General features: G+C 55.9%; 1 protein-coding gene across 1 annotated transcript; it reads left to right on the top strand.

The window, feature by feature from the left end:
- The first annotated feature begins 3,213 nt into the window (after positions 1-3,213).
- On the top strand, positions 3,214-15,269 carry LSM4 (LSM4 homolog, U6 small nuclear RNA and mRNA degradation associated). The gene is made up of 5 exons (XM_079702610.1): positions 3,214-3,272; positions 7,308-7,349; positions 9,442-9,540; positions 12,482-12,665; positions 14,620-15,269. The coding sequence occupies exons 1-5, from the start codon at positions 3,270-3,272 to the stop codon at positions 14,709-14,711; spliced, it is 420 nt and encodes a 139-aa protein (XP_079558736.1). The 5' UTR covers positions 3,214-3,269; the 3' UTR covers positions 14,712-15,269.
- The last annotated feature ends 3,020 nt before the right edge of the window (positions 15,270-18,289 follow it).

An 18,289-nucleotide genomic window follows, 5' to 3' on the forward strand; every position in this document is an offset into this window, starting at 1 on the left:
CCTCAGGTGCCCACTTTGTCACCTGCTCATTGGCATCCACTGCAGGGATCCTTCCCTCCCTGTCTCAGGTCTCCATTCCCAGTGGGGAATTCCTGGGGTCACCCCCTGAATACTCCATGTGTCCTTGTGTCCTCATCTCAGGGTCAGCTTCTGGGGGAGGGCAGACCCCAAACTAAGACATGAAGGACAACTGTGGGTCCAGGGCTACCAGGTGCTTGGCACTCTATACGGGTTTCACATGTGACCACTCCACACATTTGCAGAGATGATTTGCAGAGATGATCACAGACTGTCCCCGACTTATGATGGTTTGACTTCAGATTTTTCAACTTCATGATGTGTGAAAGCAATCATTCAGTAGAAACTGAACTTTGAATTTTTATCTTTTCCAGGGCTAGACATACACTCTCGTGATGCTGGGCAGCTGGCAGTGAGCCTCAGCTCCCAGTCAGTCATATGGTTACAATGGTAAACAACTGATACACTTAAAACTATTGTTTTTTACTTTCAGTACAGTGTTCAACACATTACATAAGATATTCAACATTTTATCAAATAGGTTTGTGTTTGATGATTTTGCTCCACTATAGGCTAATGTGAGTGTTCTGAGCACGTTTAAGGTAGGCTAAGCTAAGCAAGCTACGATGTTTAGTAGGCTAAATGTATTAAATGTCTTTTCAATTTATGATATTTTCAACGTATTATGGGTTTATTGGGACGTAACCTCATCGTAAGTCCAGGAAGATCTGTATTCCTGTTTTTTGTTTGTTTGTTTGTTTTTTGTTTTTGTGGTACGCGGGCCTCTCACTGTTGTGGCCTCTCCCGTTGCGGAGCACAGGCTCCGGACGCGCAGGCTCAGCGGCCATAGCTCACGGGCCCAGCCACTCCACGGCATGTGGGATCTTCCCGGACCGGGGCACAAACCCGTGTCCCCTGCATCGGCAGGCGGACTCTCAACCACTGCGCCACCAGGGAAGCCCCTGTATTCCTGTTTTTAACGAGAAGGGAGAGGGAGAAACATGCCTGAGTCACTCAGTTCCTTCATAGCAAAGCTGGTCCCCAGACCCCTTTCCCCTCACCAGGTCCTGGAGGGTAGATTTTGGTGCCCTAAACCTGCCCAGTGGGAGGTGGCTAGGCCTGTGAGGTCCCATCCTCTTCTGCCCAGGTCTCTGAGACCTGATGCAGGGGAATCTTTTATTGAGAAGCTGAGCATCAGGGGCTCCCTGAGCTGGCTCTGAGAGGAATAGGGACTTTACAGTTGGAAGAGCTTGGCTCTGGGCTTGGTAAGAAAAAGCTCTCGGGAATTCCCTGGCCATCCAGTGGTTAGGACTTGTCAGTTTCACTGCCGGGGCGGGTTCAATCCCTGGTCGGGGAACTAAGATTCCACAAGCCACGTGGTGCAGTCAAAAAATTAAAAAGAAAAGAAAAAGCTCTCGGGCCAGCGCTGACACTAAGGAGGTCTGGAGAAGGGTAGTCACTGGAGGAGAATACCTATGTCTCATTTACAGACCTGAAGGTCAAGACATCTGTGAAAGTCAAGGCAGAGGAAGGAACCCTCGATGGTCATCCAGCTGGACCTTTCCTGGAAATTTAGGCTGCAGATATGCTCACAAGTGTGTGAAAGTACATGCATGGTCAACTAGGAGACATGAACTATTCAAATAAATGTCTATGTTCAAAGGAATCATAGCTAATACTTGTTGTAGTGGGTTGAGTATTGTCCCTAAAAAGAAATGTTCTAGCATATCTTGGATAACATAGATAAGTTCTAACCCCCATATCTGTGAATATGACCTTATTTGAAATAAAGTCTTTGCAGATATAATTAAGGATCTCAAGATGAAATTTATCCTAGATTTAGGGTGGGCCTAATAAGAGAAAGGAGTGTCCTCATAGAAAAGAAAAGATCTGAGACAGAGAAAAGCCATGTGATGTCAGAGGCAGAGACTGGAGTAATGTGTCTATAAACCAAGCCCTATGGGACTTCCCTCGTGGCACAGTGGTTAAGAATCCACCTGCCAATGCAGAGGACACGGGTTCGAGCCCTGGTCTGGGAAGATCCCACATGCCGCAGAGCAACTAAGCCCGTGTGCCACAACTACTGAGCCTACGTGCCTAGAGCCTGTGCTCTGGAACAAGAGAAGCCACCGCAGTGAGAGGCCCACACACCACAGTGAAGAGTGGCCCATTCGCCACAACTAGAGAAAGCCCGCACGCAGCAATGAAGACCCAACGCAGCCAAAAATAAATATAAATACATTTATATAAAAATAAAAGATAAAAAGAAATAAATAAACCAAAGACTACAAGGATTGCTGGGAGAGAGGCATGGGATGAATTGTGCCTCAGATCCTTCAGAAGGAACCAACCCTGCCAACACCTTGATTTCAGACTTCTGGGTCAAGTTTTATGGTTTAAAGCCACCGAGTTTGATCACTCTCTTATGGTAGCCCAAGGAAACTAATACCTTTTCCTAATTATTTTGTTTACCGTCTGACTCCTCAGTGGGCTCCTAAGCCTCAGGAGGGCCTGGAGTTTTGTCTGGTTTATTCACTTCTGTGTTTCTAGGAGCGGGTCCATAGTAGGTGCTCAATGTTGCACGCCCGTGTATCAAGTGCTCAGTATGTGCCAGATTCTGTTCTACGTGCTTTTCCGTGGCTTAACTCGTTCCATCCTCACTGCAACCTTCTAGAGCAGACACTATTATTACGGCCATTTCAACGGGAGGCAAACTGAGGCTCAAAGGGCACAGCCGGGATTCCAACCTACCAAAAGATGTGCCTTGGATAATGGTCAGCTACAATAATGAGACTCAGGAGAGGAGGGGCCCGAAGGGAGACATTAAGCACATCGCAATAACAACCAAAGAGCTTCCATTTCTCTCTCTCTCGAAACCGGAGGTAATAACCGCCTTCGCCCACAGCGTGGAGCCGAGATCCGCGAGGGTTTCGCCTGCGCGTGCGCCCTTACCCACAAGGCCTCCTGCGCCTGCGCACATTGCTCCGCCCCCTTTTGCAGCACTCACGGCGGCACTTTACGAGTCTGTCCCTTCTCCTGTGAGAACACGGCCCGCCCCACCCTCGTGCTGAGTAGGCCTTGCCTTACTCTGCGTGGATTGGTTGTCCTTCCCACTAGCCCCTCTCTGACTGGCTCGCGTCGCTGCCACTCCATTTCAGCCTAGTGGCGCGCAGCGGGGCTGCTACCGGCGGGAACGTGAGCGGCGGCGGCGGTGGCGGAAGTGGCCGGGGAGCCCGGTCCCCGCCGACACCATGGTGAGGGCAAGACGACGGGGGAGCCGGCCGCCAAGGGCCCTCGGGGCGGGTGCTGGGGCAGGGGTGATGCGGAGCGAGCGTGCCATCCGGGCCTCGAGTCCTCCCCACCAGGCCCGAGGGGGTGGTTACTGAGACCGGGGATGGCAGGGGCTTCTCTCAGGACACCCAGCAGGTCGGTCTCAGGGGAACTTGGGACTGACCGAACGTGTAATCATAGTACAGCGGTCTAGCTGCAGTCTTCCCATTTTTCAGATGGGGAAACAGGCCGGAGAGGAAGGGGACCCACCGAAGGGCCCGGTGAATGCAGCAGAGTGACTTTTGGGGCAGGGAACTGACTCCGAGTGCATCCGACCCAGTCTAACCTCATAGGTTGTAAAGCTAGAGCGCCAGGAAGTAGGGGGCCGGTGTGCGTTCTCAAATTAAACCAATTTAGGGAATTTCAGGGCTTGTAAGGTCCTTAGAGCCGCACAACCTCCTGTGCCTCTCTTTTTCAGGCTGACAAACAGACCCAGAGAAGGGTTTGCTTCTTCCTGTGTCACACAGTCTGTTTTTCAGAGGGAGAGGGTGTATTCTGAGCTAAGGATGGACTGACTGCATCTTCCCAGTTCACGAAAAGAAAAATTGAGGCCCTGATAGGAAGCCTCCCCAGGGCCATGGCGCTCACAAGTTATGGAAGTTGTAGATCTAACCCAGAGAGCGTCTGTGCCCCCAGCGTACGACAGGGAAACGGAGGTCCACACAGAGGAATTGAGAGCTGGGAGCTTCTTGGGAGAGTACCTGGCCCATCAGCACCTGAGTTGCTCTGAGATGGTTGCTGCACATTTTTCAGAGCCGACCATGAGAGCTCACTAAATTCTGGTCAGTGTAGGGATGGAGAGAGGAAGCAGGTTCCTCTCTGCTGGAGGGTAGAGTTGGTCTGAGGGACTGGGCAAAACTGGAAGAACGCATCTTTTAAGTTCCATGGAGACAGGATCTTTGTCTTTTATCCTCATCTAGTCCCAGAGCCTAGAACAGTGTCTGTGCAAAGTACAGATTCATTCATTCAGCCTGTTCCTGTCTTCTGAGGAGTGTTCAGGAGTGGACAAGGCATGACACACTGCCTGTTCCCTGTGGTCAGGGCAGGGCCGGAAGCAGGGGTGTGGGCGAGGGAGTGGGTGGTCTGCAACAGCTTCCTGAGTTGGGAGCCTCAGGATACCATTAGGTCTAGTCCTGGATTGGTCCAGGCCTGAGGGTCAGACCCCAGGCGTTCTGAGAAAGGCCAGAGAAAGGAATTCTCATGCCTGAAGCCTTTTTATGACTTTCCCGACTCCAGATGACCCTGTCTCCCCCTGAACTGGGTGTTTGGCCCTTTCCTGTCTCCCTGACACCTTCAAGTGTCTTCCATCCCCCCACCCCTGCCGCCGCCCCTTCCCCTTGGCTTTCAAGTTCACCGGGATCCTCCCCTTCCCTTCGCCTCTGTCTCCAGCACTGTTTGGGGACAAGGACATAGAAGATGGCGAGATGTGAGCACTGCTTGGCATTGCTATCCCAATGCCACCTCTCCTTTGAGCAAGAATCCCCCCTGCCCCAAGTGCCTCCCTTGGTGGTGTGTGCCGTATTTGTTCAGAAAATATTTACTGAGTCCTTCACGTGTGCCTGGCCCGGTGTTCAGTGCTGGACAAAGTCCACACCCTCTGAATTTTCCAGTCTAGCAGGAGGCTTGTGGCACTTCCAGTCTAGCCAGGGAGACATAATAAATAAACAAGTTAATTAGAGACTGGCTACGTCCTATAATAGAAACAGCAGAGGGTGGCTCAGGTGGAAACCTTGCCCCCTTGATGGGATTATAATGAGGGCCTGGCCGAGGGAGCAGCCACCAGCCTGGGGAAGGGCACCCCAGGCAGAGGGAACCGAGGAACAAAGCTTGGCCAGCAGCACCAGGCATGGTGTGTGAGGCGCAGAGTGGGCCAGTTTGCTGGAGCCGTGTCAGGCCTGGCTCTGTGGCCCGCCTAGGGGGCGGCTGCACAGGCAAGGGTTGTGAGCAGGTGCTGGACCCATCTGTGTCGTGGCCGTATTCTGAGGGCACACTGCCAGCAACAGCTAAGGAGGCTGTGGGTCCTTCAGGGCTGTGCTGCCAGTAGCTGGGACAGGGTGGCAACCTGAGAGGGACCGGCATAGAGGCTCTGTATGCCATTGAAGGACGTCTGTGGGTCCCCTGCTACTTTCAGCCTACTTTCCTCGGCTTTAGCGGGATCTTGCTCCGTGTCCCTGGGCAGATCCCATCTGCTCTACCGCTGGTGCCTCATCTAGAGGGGCCTTGACTGTACTGCTGTGACCCTCCCTCCACCTCTCAGCACGGAGTCCATCTTCATTCTCGCCTTCCAGGGCTAAGCTGGCCCTGTCCCCTCTCCGCTGATCTGGGAGGAGGACCTAGGTGTGTCATCGCCCTGGTCCAGCTTCCCATTGTGAGCACAGAGAACAGGCTTGCCCAGCAAAGCGTGAGGCTTCTCCGTTGTAAAATACCCCCTGGGGGTGTGGCTCCCGCACACGCAGCTGAGCCTCCAGCTCTCTGCACCCAGTAGCATCACACAGATGCATTCCAGAGGAGAGGGCAGGAGCTGCAGGTTGGCCACATTGGGACCCCAGCCTGCCTGCCCACCCTCCTCGGAGCAGCCACCTCCTCTCCACGTGGCTCCTTCCTCCTTATCGTGCCGTTCCAGGAAGCCAGTGCAGGAAGTGGGCTTGGGCCTGGCTTCCTGCCGCCCCTGGATCTTCCCCGGGTGGCTCTTAGGGAAGGCCCGTGGGATATGAGATATTCCCCCCCACCAAGCCCTTCCATAGGGAGCCGTCCTCTGGGGGTTGAGGGCCCCTTGTGGTCTCCTGAGAGAGGCCTCACAGTCCCCACCACCTGGAGAAGCAGCTGCCCCCTATTGGAGGGTGAGGGTGGGCTGGGACTCCCCTGCCAAGATGTCCTGGAGCTCAAGCCAACTTAGAATTCCAAAGTTACTTGGGCAAGGTGTGGTCCTTGCTGAGGCAGTTTCCCATCTTGTGGGGCCCTTGGTTTAGAACCTTCACCTGACTATACTGGATAGGCTGCTACTGGACCCTGGACCCAAGCGCTGCCACCTGAGTCACCATTCTGGAGACCCAGAGACAGGCCCCAGTGTATGGGTTGTGATTTGTGTACCCAAAATGAAAAGAACTGATTTTTTTCCCCCAGTTACACTATATGTTTTTTATAAAAAAGAAATTCAGTAATAATGGGAAAAGAACTATCTTGAAAGTTCATCTTATCAGGGGGAGTTTTTAAATCCCATCCTTTATCTGCTCTCACTTGCAGTGACCACAGGCTTCTTCTGAAATGTTTCTTCCTCTCACCTGGTGAATTCCTCTATGAACACCTAGCTCAGATGTGGCCTCCTCTGATGGGGAGGCCAGTTGGGCCTGGCCAAATCACTCTTGGTTCAATCAGGGCTGCCCCCTGAAGTGTGGGCTCAGCGTGAGCTGGCTTCTGACAGATGGGGTCAAGTCAAGCTCCATCTCTCACTAGCTCTCTGGTGCCGGGCAAGTTCCTCAGTCTCTAAGCCACAGTATCTCCGTCCATAAAGTGGGTGTGATGATAACCACCTACCATGCCGAAAATGAAAGGCCTAGCTAGAGCTGCATGTATTAACCTGGATGTATCTCAGAAACATCAGTGGAGCAAAAAATTCAAGCAGCAGCAGAACCCGTGTGCTGTGATGCTGTTGATAAGCATGGAGGGCTACACCTGGTCCTGTCAGGAGTGGGACTATATGCAGCCTGAGCTACAGAGAAATGCCCGGAATGGTCAGCATCAAGACCAGAGGGCAGCTGCCTCTGCGATTGCAGGGGTGGGGGTGTTCCTGAGACTTTTCTGTCCTAAACTAGGAGGCAGGTATGTGTCCTGGGCTTGGGCAGAGTTCAGAAGCTGCATTTCTGTCGGGGAATGTGTGCTCCTGGAGTCCCAGCCCTGCCCAGAGGCCAGGGCTCCACAGCGCTGATGAAACAAGTCATGTGCTTTTGTTTGCCTTTCAGCTTCCTTTGTCACTGCTGAAAACGGCTCAGAATCACCCAATGGTGAGTACATGCTGGTCTGGGATGGCACATTTCAGTGGGGACCAGCCTCAGCACAGGGACAGGGACACTGGGCAAAGGGTGAGGTGCCTCCAGCCAAAACCACTTCCTGCCTGTCCTCTTTTCCCTCCCACATGCGTCAGGACCTGTGTCATTTCTGCTCCTGATCAAAGTAATACATGCTTATTAAAAGTGTCAAATACTAGAGATTCAGAGAAAGTGGAAGCCCCTCTTCATTCATCTTCCCAACAATTTAACTATTCTTTGATATATACACATCTGGACGTTTAACATGTGTGTAAGCGTGAACGATTTTTTAAAATATGGATAGGTTCATGCGATGCTCATTCCCTAAGCTGCTTTTGTCCTTTCGTGATACAGTGTAGTATCCGTCGATATGTTCTGTTGTCTTTTTTTTTTAATTCAGACGTTACTCACATACCATACAATTCAACCTTTTGAAGTACAGTTTAGGGACGTTCGGTACATTCACAGTGTTGTGCAACCACCACCTCTGTGTAGTTCCAGAGCAATCCTGTCACCCCAAAAAGTGACCCAGTCTCCATTAGCAGCTGCTCCCCACCCCCCACCCCAGCCCCAGGCAACCACTAATCTGCTTTCTGTCTCTGTGGATTTGTCTCTTCTGGACATTTCCTGTAAGTGGGATCACACAACATGTGGCTTTTCGTGTCTGGCTTCCTTCACTCAGCATGATGTTCTTGGGGTTTGTCCACATTGTAGCATGTGTCAAAGCTTCGCTCCTTACGGCCAGGTGATATTCCATTCTGTGGATACATCACATTTTATTTATCCATTTGTCCACTGATGATGGACATTTGGGTTGTTACCACTTTTTGGCTATTCGTGAAGATTTTAGCTGCTGGGAACATCCATGAACACATTTTTCCATGGATGTATGTCTTCGTTTCTCTTGGGCAGACAGCTGAGTTGATTCCTTTTTTTCTTTTTTTTTTCCAAACTTGAAAGTGATGACTTTACAAATCATATTTTAAATCTTAAAGTGGTTGCCAAGGGAAACGGGCAGAGTAGCTGGAAAATGTCTGCAGCACTGCAGAAGGCAGGAGGAGAGCGCATGATGTCTGCCAGGTGTCCGTACGGGGACTCGGCTATATCGTCCTGCAGGCTCGCCAAGATCTCACCCTCGCCACGTCACTGTCACCCACCAGCAGGAACTTCAGCAAGAAGTCATAGGCACAGACCAGGCTGCCGCTGGCGCTCATTATGCCGGCGCCGGCGCCCATGCCCGGCTCATGGAACAATGCAGAGGTGGCGGCTGTGAGCCCAGTGCCTCTCCAGCCCCGAGAGTTGATTTTTTTTTTTAACTTTTTATTTTGTGTTGGAGTATAGTTGATTAACAATGTTGTTAGTTTCAGGTGTACAGCAAAGTGATTCGGTTATACATACACACGTGTCTATTCTTTTTCAAATTCTTTTCCCATTTAGGTTGTTACATAATATTGAGCAGAGTTCCCTGTGCTATACAGTACTTCCTTGTTGGTTATCCATTTTAAATATAGTCCTGTGTACATGTCAATCCCAAGTTCCCTAAGTATCCCTTTCCCCCACCAATCCCCTCTGGTAACCATAAGTTCATTCTCTAAGTTGATTCTTTTTTAAGTCTCAGCCTTTTCCTAGCAAAAGCCTGTCTTCCGCATGACGCACTTTTCCCGAAACATCAAAATAAGCAAGTAGTTATTGCAATGAAAAACAGTTTTTCCAGACCACCAAGGATCACACGTGTGCCATCACCGGGCACCTGCCCGGCCCCTGGCCACCCTTACTCATTCCTTTAAAGATGTGGGGGTTTTTTTTGTCTGTTTGTTTCTTCCACACACACACAAATGGTTTCATCGTAGAAAGTCTACAATGCCCAGCAAAGCGTACCGAGAAAGCAGAGCGTGTCTCCTGTAAGGTGGACCCCTGGGGGCCTGGGCACCGTGTGCTGTGGCCACTGGGTCCCAAGAAGAGCTGAGGATGTGTCTGAATGAGGCCCGGTGGTGGTGGCCTGCTCTTCGGGGTAAGTCTGCATCTCTCTTGGGGCCTGAGACTGATGTGGGACCTGTTTTCTCTCCAGTTGGTGGAGCTCAAAAACGGGGAGACGTACAATGGGCACCTGGTGAGCTGCGACAACTGGATGAACATCAACTTGCGTGAGGTGATCTGCACGTCCAGGGTGAGTGCCCTCCGCCGCGCGTCTGCACCCGCTGCCTGGGGGCCTTGGGGCAGCTCCGGTCTGGTGGGCACAGCGAATGGGGGTCGTGTGGCCAGGAATGCGCACTGGGACCTGGGGCTTTACAGAGCCTCAGCGTCCTCGCCTCCAAGTGGGGTAAAAGCCCTTCCCTGGACATGTGGGAGGAGTGGGAGGGTGCCTACCTCAGCCTATACCACCGGTCATCCTGCCAGGGGCGGGGCCTCTTGCAGGGGCGGGGCCCCTTGCAGGGGCGGGGCCCCTTGCAGGGGCGGGGCCCGAGGGACTAGGCAGGATGTTGGGGGGGGACAGCCGGACAAGGCTCCAAGTCTCTCTAGTGCCTTGGACTTTGCACCTGCGGGGATGCTGCCCGGCAGGCACTGAGCTGCTTCCGCATCCCCAGGTGCCACCCCTGACCAAGAAGGACTTGGACCTGGGGGGTGCTTCTGGCCATAAATCCCTGCTCTACAGGGAGGGGGTGGCCTCCAGGGCAGGCCCCACCCTCCTTGTCAGCCTCTGCTGCCTTTGGTCCTGGGTGTGGGCATTGCCCACCATGTGGGCCGTAGTGGCATGACCGTGGGATGTCCAGGCCACCACGGGGCTTGTTTCCCCTGAGGCCTGAAACCAGGAAGTGCAGGGCCGGGGTGGGGGAGAATGTTCCCCAGGGTCACTGGCCTTCCCCGCCTTGGGATGATCCACAGAGTGATGAGGACGGTGATGAAGGCAGGACTCCCTCCCCCTAATCTGCACTGGGTTCTGCTAGAGCTTTCCTTTCACCTTGATTCCGGTCTCCGTCCCCCTGCCCAAGATAGCCCCTCATGTTACGGGGAGGAAGCTCCTGGGGGGCCCAGGCAGGGCCCGGCTGTCTTGAGCCACAGGCGGTGTGCCCCCGGGCTCGCCACGCCAGCATACAGCAGAGCACAAGGCAGCCACTCTCACCCCGGTCTGTGCTCCTGGACAGTTCACACCCCAAAAGGCAGACAGAGGGCTGTGACCCCCTACCCTCACCTGCTCGGCTCTGTGACCTGCTTCCTGGGACCGAACTCCTGGTGGCAGGCGTTTCCAGTGTGCCTGTGGCAGACGGTGCTGCAGTGCCCAGCTGAGCGCTTGTCCTTCTGCACACCGCCGTTAGGTCTGTGTCCACTTCTGGGACCTAGAACCAGTCGCTGGGTCTCGCGGCAAGGTCCGTCCGGCCTCCACGGCCAGCTGAGACTGGACACGTGGCTCCCCCTGGGGAGTCCCCCTCTGTGACCCAGCGGTTGGGAGGAGAGGCTGGTGGGAGGTACCGCCTCACGCAGGCCAGCCAGAGTTCTCATCTGTGAACAGGTGATGGCAGCCCCTCCTTCCCTTGGGTAGCAGGTGGCTGAACACAGAGACCTCAGGGGCTGAGAAAGCACAGGAGAGCAAGGGTTGGGAGGCATTTAGCTGCCCCCGTGGAAAGCACAGTAAACTCTGTTCCTACAGGGAGCGTGCTGGGCTCGGCCTGCCCTTGGCTGAGGGAGAGCCTTGCGCTGAGCCGCCAGCCCCAGCCCCAGCCCCAGCCCCAGCCCCAGCCCTGAGCTTCCACACAATCATTGTTTCTGTCTGGCTGTACTTTGCATCCCCACGGACTTGGCCCCTCGCCTACCATTTCTGGGAAAGGAATGCTCTGAGGCCTCTTGGGGTTCCTGTATGGGTCGGGGGCTCTCGTGTGTGTTCCTGGGAAGAGTTGGCCCACAAACATTCCATTTGTCCCTGCCGAGTACCTCCACTGGGCTGGGCCAGATCGGCCCAGGCACCGCTGATGAGTGTCATGCAGGAGGACTGGGGGTTGCAGGGAGGCTGGAAGCAAGGCCTGTTGAGGGCTGGAGTTAGCCAGACATGAAAAGGTGGGAACAGCGTGTGCAAAGTGCTGAGGGCCGGAAGCCCACTGTGTGTGTTCCAGAAAGTTCCATCTGGAAGGCACATCGAGTGTCGAGAGAGGGCAGCCAGGGTGGGGCTGGATCTCAGGCCCTTTGGAACCACACTGAGGAGTTTGGACCTTGTCCTTGGGCCAACGGGGCGCTGATTGGGATCTAAGCAGGGAGATGTCTTGGTCTGATTTCTAGGGGTGTGGGGGGAGGGGTTACCCAGGCTTCTGGCCTGGGCAACAGGGGTGGGGCTGGAGAATTCATCTGATGGATGAGGCCCCGGGCTCCCGCCCAGGGGCAGCAGGAGGTAGCGTGGAGGGAAGGCCTTGTGCTGGTCGCAGGGTATATGGTGGTGGTGGGGAAACAGTCAGCATCCTAAGAACTGCAGGGTTGGCGTTGCTCAGGAGTCTGCAGCTTTACAAGCCCCTTGTCTCTCTAGCTTCCATTAGCTCCCCTGAAAACTGGCATCACTGGGAGCTGCCCCTGGCTGGCCCCAGACCTGGCTCCCCACCCCCCTCCTGGCCCTCTTCACCCATCACACAGGGTCTCTGTCCTGCTCACTTGTGTCCCTGTCCTGCTCACTTGTGTCCCATGCCCAGCTCAGACCCTGCCACGAGATAGTTGTGTGAATGAATGAGTCAGGGTGCATAGAGAGGGTTCCAGAAGGTGAGTTCTGGAAGGCTGGGGGCAGGAGGGGGAGGAGCTGGGCTGTGGCAGCACCTGGCGCGTGGGACAGCCTCACCCCTCTCCAGGCTTCGGGCTGCATCCCCCACTGGAGGACAGGCTGAGGACGCGGAGGCTTCTCACGAGGCCCTGCCCCACCCTCTCTCATGTGTGAAGGGCTGCCAAGGATCTGGAGAAATCCTGCTGGAGGGCGGCCCCTCCAGTGTCCCGTCCAGGATGAAGAACTTTGCAGCCTGCGGGGGCGATGCCAGGTGTAGGCGACCTGAGGGGACAGATGCTGCCCCGGCCATCTGCACCTGCTCTGCAGGGACCCTACCCCGCCACAGATCTGACACAAACCCCCTCTCTCACAGGACGGGGACAAATTCTGGCGGATGCCCGAGTGCTACATCCGCGGCAGCACCATCAAGTACCTGCGCATCCCTGATGAGATCATCGACATGGTCAAGGAGGAGGTGGTGGCCAAGGGCCGCGGCCGCGGTGGCCTGCAGCAGCAGAAGCAGCAGAAGGGCCGCGGAATGGGGGGCACCGGGCGAGGTATGCCCTTCTCTCCCTGCTTCCTCCCTAGCAGGCTGCTGGGGCCTCCCCATTGGCGGGGGTGACTCTAGCACGTGGCATCCGTCCCGGCCCAGTGTTGACATTCTTGGCTGGTGCCGTCATGGTGCCGAGGGCCTGGCTCTGAGCCCCTCCTACGTGGAGCTGGGGGGCTGTGACTCATGGGGCTCCTCTGCAGAACAGCTGACGCTGCTGGTTGCCGCCTGCCCCGCCGCAGGAGCCCAACCCGGGGAGCCCAGCTGAGTCCTGGTGGTCAGTGCTGACCCTCACCCACCTGGGCCCTCCTGCCCCGCAGTGGCTCTCAGTGCTCCCTTAGGTCTGGGTCCAGGCCCACATAGACCTGGGACTTGAGCCCTGCCTGTGTTTCCTGGCAGGTGCTCTGGGCACCTCGCCAAGGCTCAGTTTCCCCTCTGCAGAGAGGGTCCTGCGGTGCCTGCCTCACTAGACTGCGGGTGAGTACCCCAGCGTGGGGCCCCAGCATGGGACCCTTCCCTGCTATGACTCCTTATACAAAGCCAAGGTCATGCCTTTTGGATAGATCCCAGCACACCACCCTGAGATTATAAATCTGGCATAAAATTAAACTTGTGCAGTCAGCTGGGGCCTGAGCTCCGAGGCCATCTGCAGACCCTGCCCTTCCCCGCCTCCCCCGCCCGGCTCCTGTTCTTGGAGGGACCTGGCTTTGTCTCTTGCATCTGGAGGGGCCTCCTGTATGCCAGGCCCGGGGCCCACCTTGGGGGCTCGTGGGCAGGGCTGGGAAGGACACAGGAGCCAGCCATAAGCTGAGGCTCACGTGACAGAAAGGAGCCAGATGGAAGAGGGCAGGAGGGCACCCCAGGTGGAGGGTAGCCTAGGATGGGGGTGAGCAGGGTCCCAGGGGTCCCAGGACCTGTCCCCAGGGCTAGACTCTTCACTGGGGGCCACCACTGTCAAGTAAACTGCCTGAAGGAGCAGGGAGGACGGGGAGAGCGGCTTGCTTGGGTGGCTCCGAACGGAGACCACGGGGCCTTCCACAGCCAGTGGAAATCTCACAGGGGTCCCCGCATAGCCAGGCTCCCCTTGGCAAAGCTGGTCTTGCCCCAGGAGACATGGGGTTAGGCAGACCCTGCCAGCATTGGCTTCTGTCCCCAGAGGGCCCCCTGCATGTCTGTGGAGGAAGGGGGCCTGTGTGTACATTTCTATGTCCCCATGCTGCCCTGATCCTTCTGGGACCTCCCTGGGCCTGGGGCATGCCCTCCCTCCGACTACTCACCTCCCCCAACAGCAGTGCCATTGTTCCACGTAAAATGTATTTTGGAAACAGCCCCACCACTGACTGCAGAGGTCAGGGCTCAGGAGGCTCCCCTGCCCCTTCTCCGGGCTGGACACACACAAACCACCCAGTCGTTTCTCTCCTGGGCCAGATGCGGGTGGTGCCAGAGTGAGGAAGGCCCAGGTCCCCTGGTGCAGCTCCCAGCCTCACAGCTGGGGGTCATTGCCCCATCCCTGGACTGAGTCCAGGCCTTGTCCTAGCTCGTGCCCCCCCACCCCCACTCCTCCTGGAAGCCTTCTGGCTTTGTCCTGGTGACTGCCCTCCACCTTGGCCCCCAGCCCTCTCTTCCAGGAAGCCCGCCCCAAGCCCCAGTGTGACTTGGTGCCAACCTCTGTCCTCCCTGGCATCCTTCACACCCCTGGGGGGCCTGGTCTGGTCCCTTGTCACACTGAGAATATTCTGGAGCACTACCCATGCCCAGCCCTGGTCGACACTCCATCTCAGATTCTCAGCCTGCCCTTCCCGCCAGAGGTAGGATCACTGCCCCCACTTTACAGAAGTGGAAGCTGAGGCCCAGAGGGATTAAACAACTTGGCCACAGTCTAAGGATTCCAGTTCCTGGTCCCAGTCTACAGTGGGCCTCCCAGCCCAGCTCTGCTAAAGCCCCTTTCCCCTGTCTCACAGGTGTGTTTGGTGGCCGGGGCCGAGGTGGAATCCCAGGCACCGGCAGAGGTCAACCAGAAAAGAAGCCAGGCAGACAGGCGGGCAAACAGTGAGCCGCCCCTTTGTTCCCCAGAGACTGAGCCACCGCCACCGAGCATCTGCTTCCACCCGCAAGGCTGCGTTTCTACTCTCCAGTTTATGAGTCTGTTCAGAACAAAAAGAAGAGGCAGGTGTTGGGGGAGGACCCCCCTGCCTGTCATCTTGTGATCCTCCTCTTTTTTTGTCAGCCAGCAGTTCTACAGTTGGAAACGTTATTCTGTGCTTCTGGTTTTGTGAAGTTGCAGCCAACTTGATTCCTGGAAGATTCTGTGTTTAATGAATCTTTAAAGCCCTCACTCTTGTTTTAAGGGCAGGCATTTTCCAAACAGGTTTGTTTTGCATTTTGTGTTAGATCCCTGTGTGGCGAACAGACGGGAGGTTTTTATTTTAAGCTGTTTGCGCTGAGATTGACAGCCTGGAGAGTTTCCTGAAACACGGACCCCAAAATTGCCTTTTCAAAATGAATCCAGGCGAACGTATGCCTCAGAAGCTGTTCTGGGGGACGACGCTGGGCCCTGTCCCTTCACTTCCTCTCTCCCTCTTTGTGTTACAAAAATAAAAACAAATACAACTACAAACTGTAAATCCATAATTCCTTTTGAACCACTGGGTGCATCTAGTAAGTAGTGTCCTCAGGAAATCACAGCCCCATGCAAGAAGTTTCCTTTTGTACCCTGTGGCCTCTCACTGAGGGGAAGCACTTCGTTGGGACACTGGTTCCCATGTCCCTCAGCAGCCTCTTACAAAAGGTGGAAGGCAAGACTGAGCTCTGGGCAGTAGGAGACCCCCTCCTCTCTTTGTGGGGAGGTGGGAGCCAGCGGGACACCCACAGCGCCTGGCCTTGCCACCAGTGTTCTGCCCTCGTCCCTGTTTTGCAAGCACCATGCACACCAGAGTTCACCGAGAGAGAAGCTATGACAGGCGGCTGCTTCGAGGAACACATGAGGAAGGTTTTCGTGAACCTTTTACCTCTTCTTCAAGTCAGGGCACTGCCTCTCCACAACCCGGTGATTTGCTTGAGACGCTGAGCCAGCACTTGTGAAAATGTTTCCGGTGACATGGTCTGCTGACCCATATTCCTGGGAACTGCAGAGACAGGCTGGCGTTAGGAGGCCGGTTCCTGTGGGTGCGGGTTCTACCTGTCACGGGGTTGAGACCGGTTCTGAGGGGTGATCGGAAGAAAAGGTGGTGGTGCCTGTAGAACTGCCACTTAGGTCTGCAAAGTGCTGGCCTAGCTAGCTCGAAGACATCTGACTAAGATTTCTCAGCCCCATCCTATCTGGAGAGTGCCATTCCCTGCCACTGCTCTCACCCCCATCATTGCTTCTTCCTCGGGCCCCCCCTCCAGGGACCTGCTGCTGCCTGAATCCTTGTCTAGTGACAAAGCAACACTTTGGCATAGGTTGAGGACAGGGGTGTGGGGTCTGAGTGTGACCTGGGCCCTGAGAACCCACCTCCCTCATCACAGATGTGGGCTGTGCAGGGGCCCGGCTGACATGAAGGTGCGAGAAGGACGGTTGGGGAGGGAGGGGGCCGTGTTCACAACTCCCCTCCCCCATGGCCCTGGACGCAGAGTCCCATTATGGCCTCCGGGGCCTTGGTCTGGGGGGCTAGGTCTCCCCCCTGCCGGGCGCGGGTCGTCTCCAGGCTTTGATGAAATCCGTGGGGCTCTGGTGTACTGCGCGGCTGTGAATGGGAAGCCCTTTAGGAGCCCCGCCCCTTCCTGCTCTTCGCAGTTTGGTTTTTCTTCCCTTACCCAGCTTTGGACCAGGAACGTTCAGACGTTCCCAAGGGCCCATTCGCAGCTCAGGGTCGTGGGTCCCGGACGCGCCCCGTCTCCGCGCGGGGGCGCATCCTCCGCGTGCGTAATCGCGGCTTCCCGCCCGCGCAGCCAGCCGCGCCAGGCAACCCTGACCTTTCCAGCCGGGCAGTCCGGGCTCCCAGTTCTCTCCTTGCCCGCTGGTGATATGAGCCGCTTCCCTGGCCCTGGCCGCTTAGGTGCCGTGGGCTTCCGGAAAGCGTCGTCCTCCTGAGCTGGGTGTCGGGACAGGCCCGTTTTCCAGTCTTCTTCCTGGTTGGTTTCAAGAAACTAGCCTCAACCCCTTCAACAATAAGAGAAACCAAAAGTGCTGGACTAGTTCCCACAACTCCTTCTTTCTGCCCTTCTGATGGTCTGTCCCCAGGGATTTTCACCCCCATCAGCTGACTGCTGCATGACCTGCAGCCTGCGGGCTACCTTAAATGTAGGTGGTTAAGTGTAGGTGGTTCCTGTAGGCCCCGACCTCCTCCCCTTGAAGTTTGTTCCAGCTGCTTCAGGTCAGGGAGACCCACACACCCAGGGTGTGACTCAGCCTGGGGCCAGCGCCAGCCTGGATGGCCCTGCTGCCTCACCCTGGGGCCATGAGTCCATTTCAGAGACCTGGATTCAGTGGGCAGCCTCAAGCAGCAGCCCCGCAAGCTGGTGGTGGGTGGGAGGGTGTCTCTTGCTTTTCCGCCTGCAGAAGCCTGCACACACTTCTGTGCTGATTCCTCCTCTCCTGGGCCTCACCTGCTGCTCCAAGAGCACCTCCCCCGGGAAGCCCTGCCCCCAGACTGCTGCCTCCCACGTCCTCCAGGCAGGCTTGACGGCCGGTGTCCTCCCCACCCATTCAACTGGACCCTGGGGTCCGCATGTCCTGGCATCAGCAGCATGAGTGCCCCTACTGGCTCAGCATGTGCTTTGGTGTCCTCTGACATCTCTCTGTGGACAATGGGCCGCTTGGCCTGTGGGAAATGGTCTGATGTCCACTCAAACGATCTCAGTGGGAGAAGCTGCCCGCCACAACGGGAGCAGAGGGCTGGCGGGGGGCGGAGGAACTGGGGTCACAGCTCCATCCCAGGCACTGGAGACTCAGCTGTGAATTAGGCAGAGTCCCCACCATGGTGGCCCTTACCTTCCACGGGAGTGAGCTGGCAACAAACAAGCTGAATGCATAAATTCAGAGTAGAAAGCAAGGGTGGGGGAGAGAGGTGGTCCGGGCAGGCCAGGGGGTGACATTTGAGAAAAGGGTTTGAGGGAGGCAAAGGAGCCAGCCATCTGGGGGAAGAGCGTTCCTGACAGGGAAACAGCCTGTGCAAAGGTCCTGTGCCAAGTGGTGACAGGAGCAAAGTGAGAGGACAGGAAATGGGGCGGGTGCAGGCCCTGAGCAAAATGGGAAGCCACAGAACGTTCTGGAACAGACTGAGGCAAGGGTGAAAGCCAAGAGACCAAGAGGAGGCAGTGCTGGGGGCTCAGCCCAAGGTAGAGGCCGCAGAGGTGACAGGAGAAGGGGCAGGGGTGCCGTGAGGGCCCAGGCAGACAGGCTTGTTGTTCTACAGGAAACTCAGGATGCTGGGGTGGGTCCTTTCCAAAGAGTAGAAGGGGGACATGGTCAAACCAATTCCCGAACAACGAGAAGCCTCTGGCCTCAGAAAGAGAGCAGGGAACAACAGGTAGAGGGAACAGCAAGTGCAAATCCCCTGAGCTTCCATGGCCTGCTTGGGAAGGGCAGAGAGGATGAAGAGACCCAGGGCCGAGAACTAACAACAGTCTAGCATGTGCCAGGCAGTGCCC

This window comes from Hyperoodon ampullatus (genome assembly GCF_949752795.1).
Source record: "Hyperoodon ampullatus genome assembly, chromosome: 4".
Lineage (NCBI taxonomy): Eukaryota > Metazoa > Chordata > Mammalia > Artiodactyla > Ziphiidae > Hyperoodon > Hyperoodon ampullatus.

Coding starts and splice junctions, on each gene's coding strand:
- LSM4 (XM_079702610.1), top strand. Junction 7,350..9,441: donor CGGCTCAGAATCACCCAATG/GTGAGTACATGC, acceptor TTTTCTCTCCAG/TTGGTGGAGCTCAAAAACGG. Junction 12,666..14,619: donor AATGGGGGGCACCGGGCGAG/GTATGCCCTTCT, acceptor CCTGTCTCACAG/GTGTGTTTGGTGGCCGGGGC.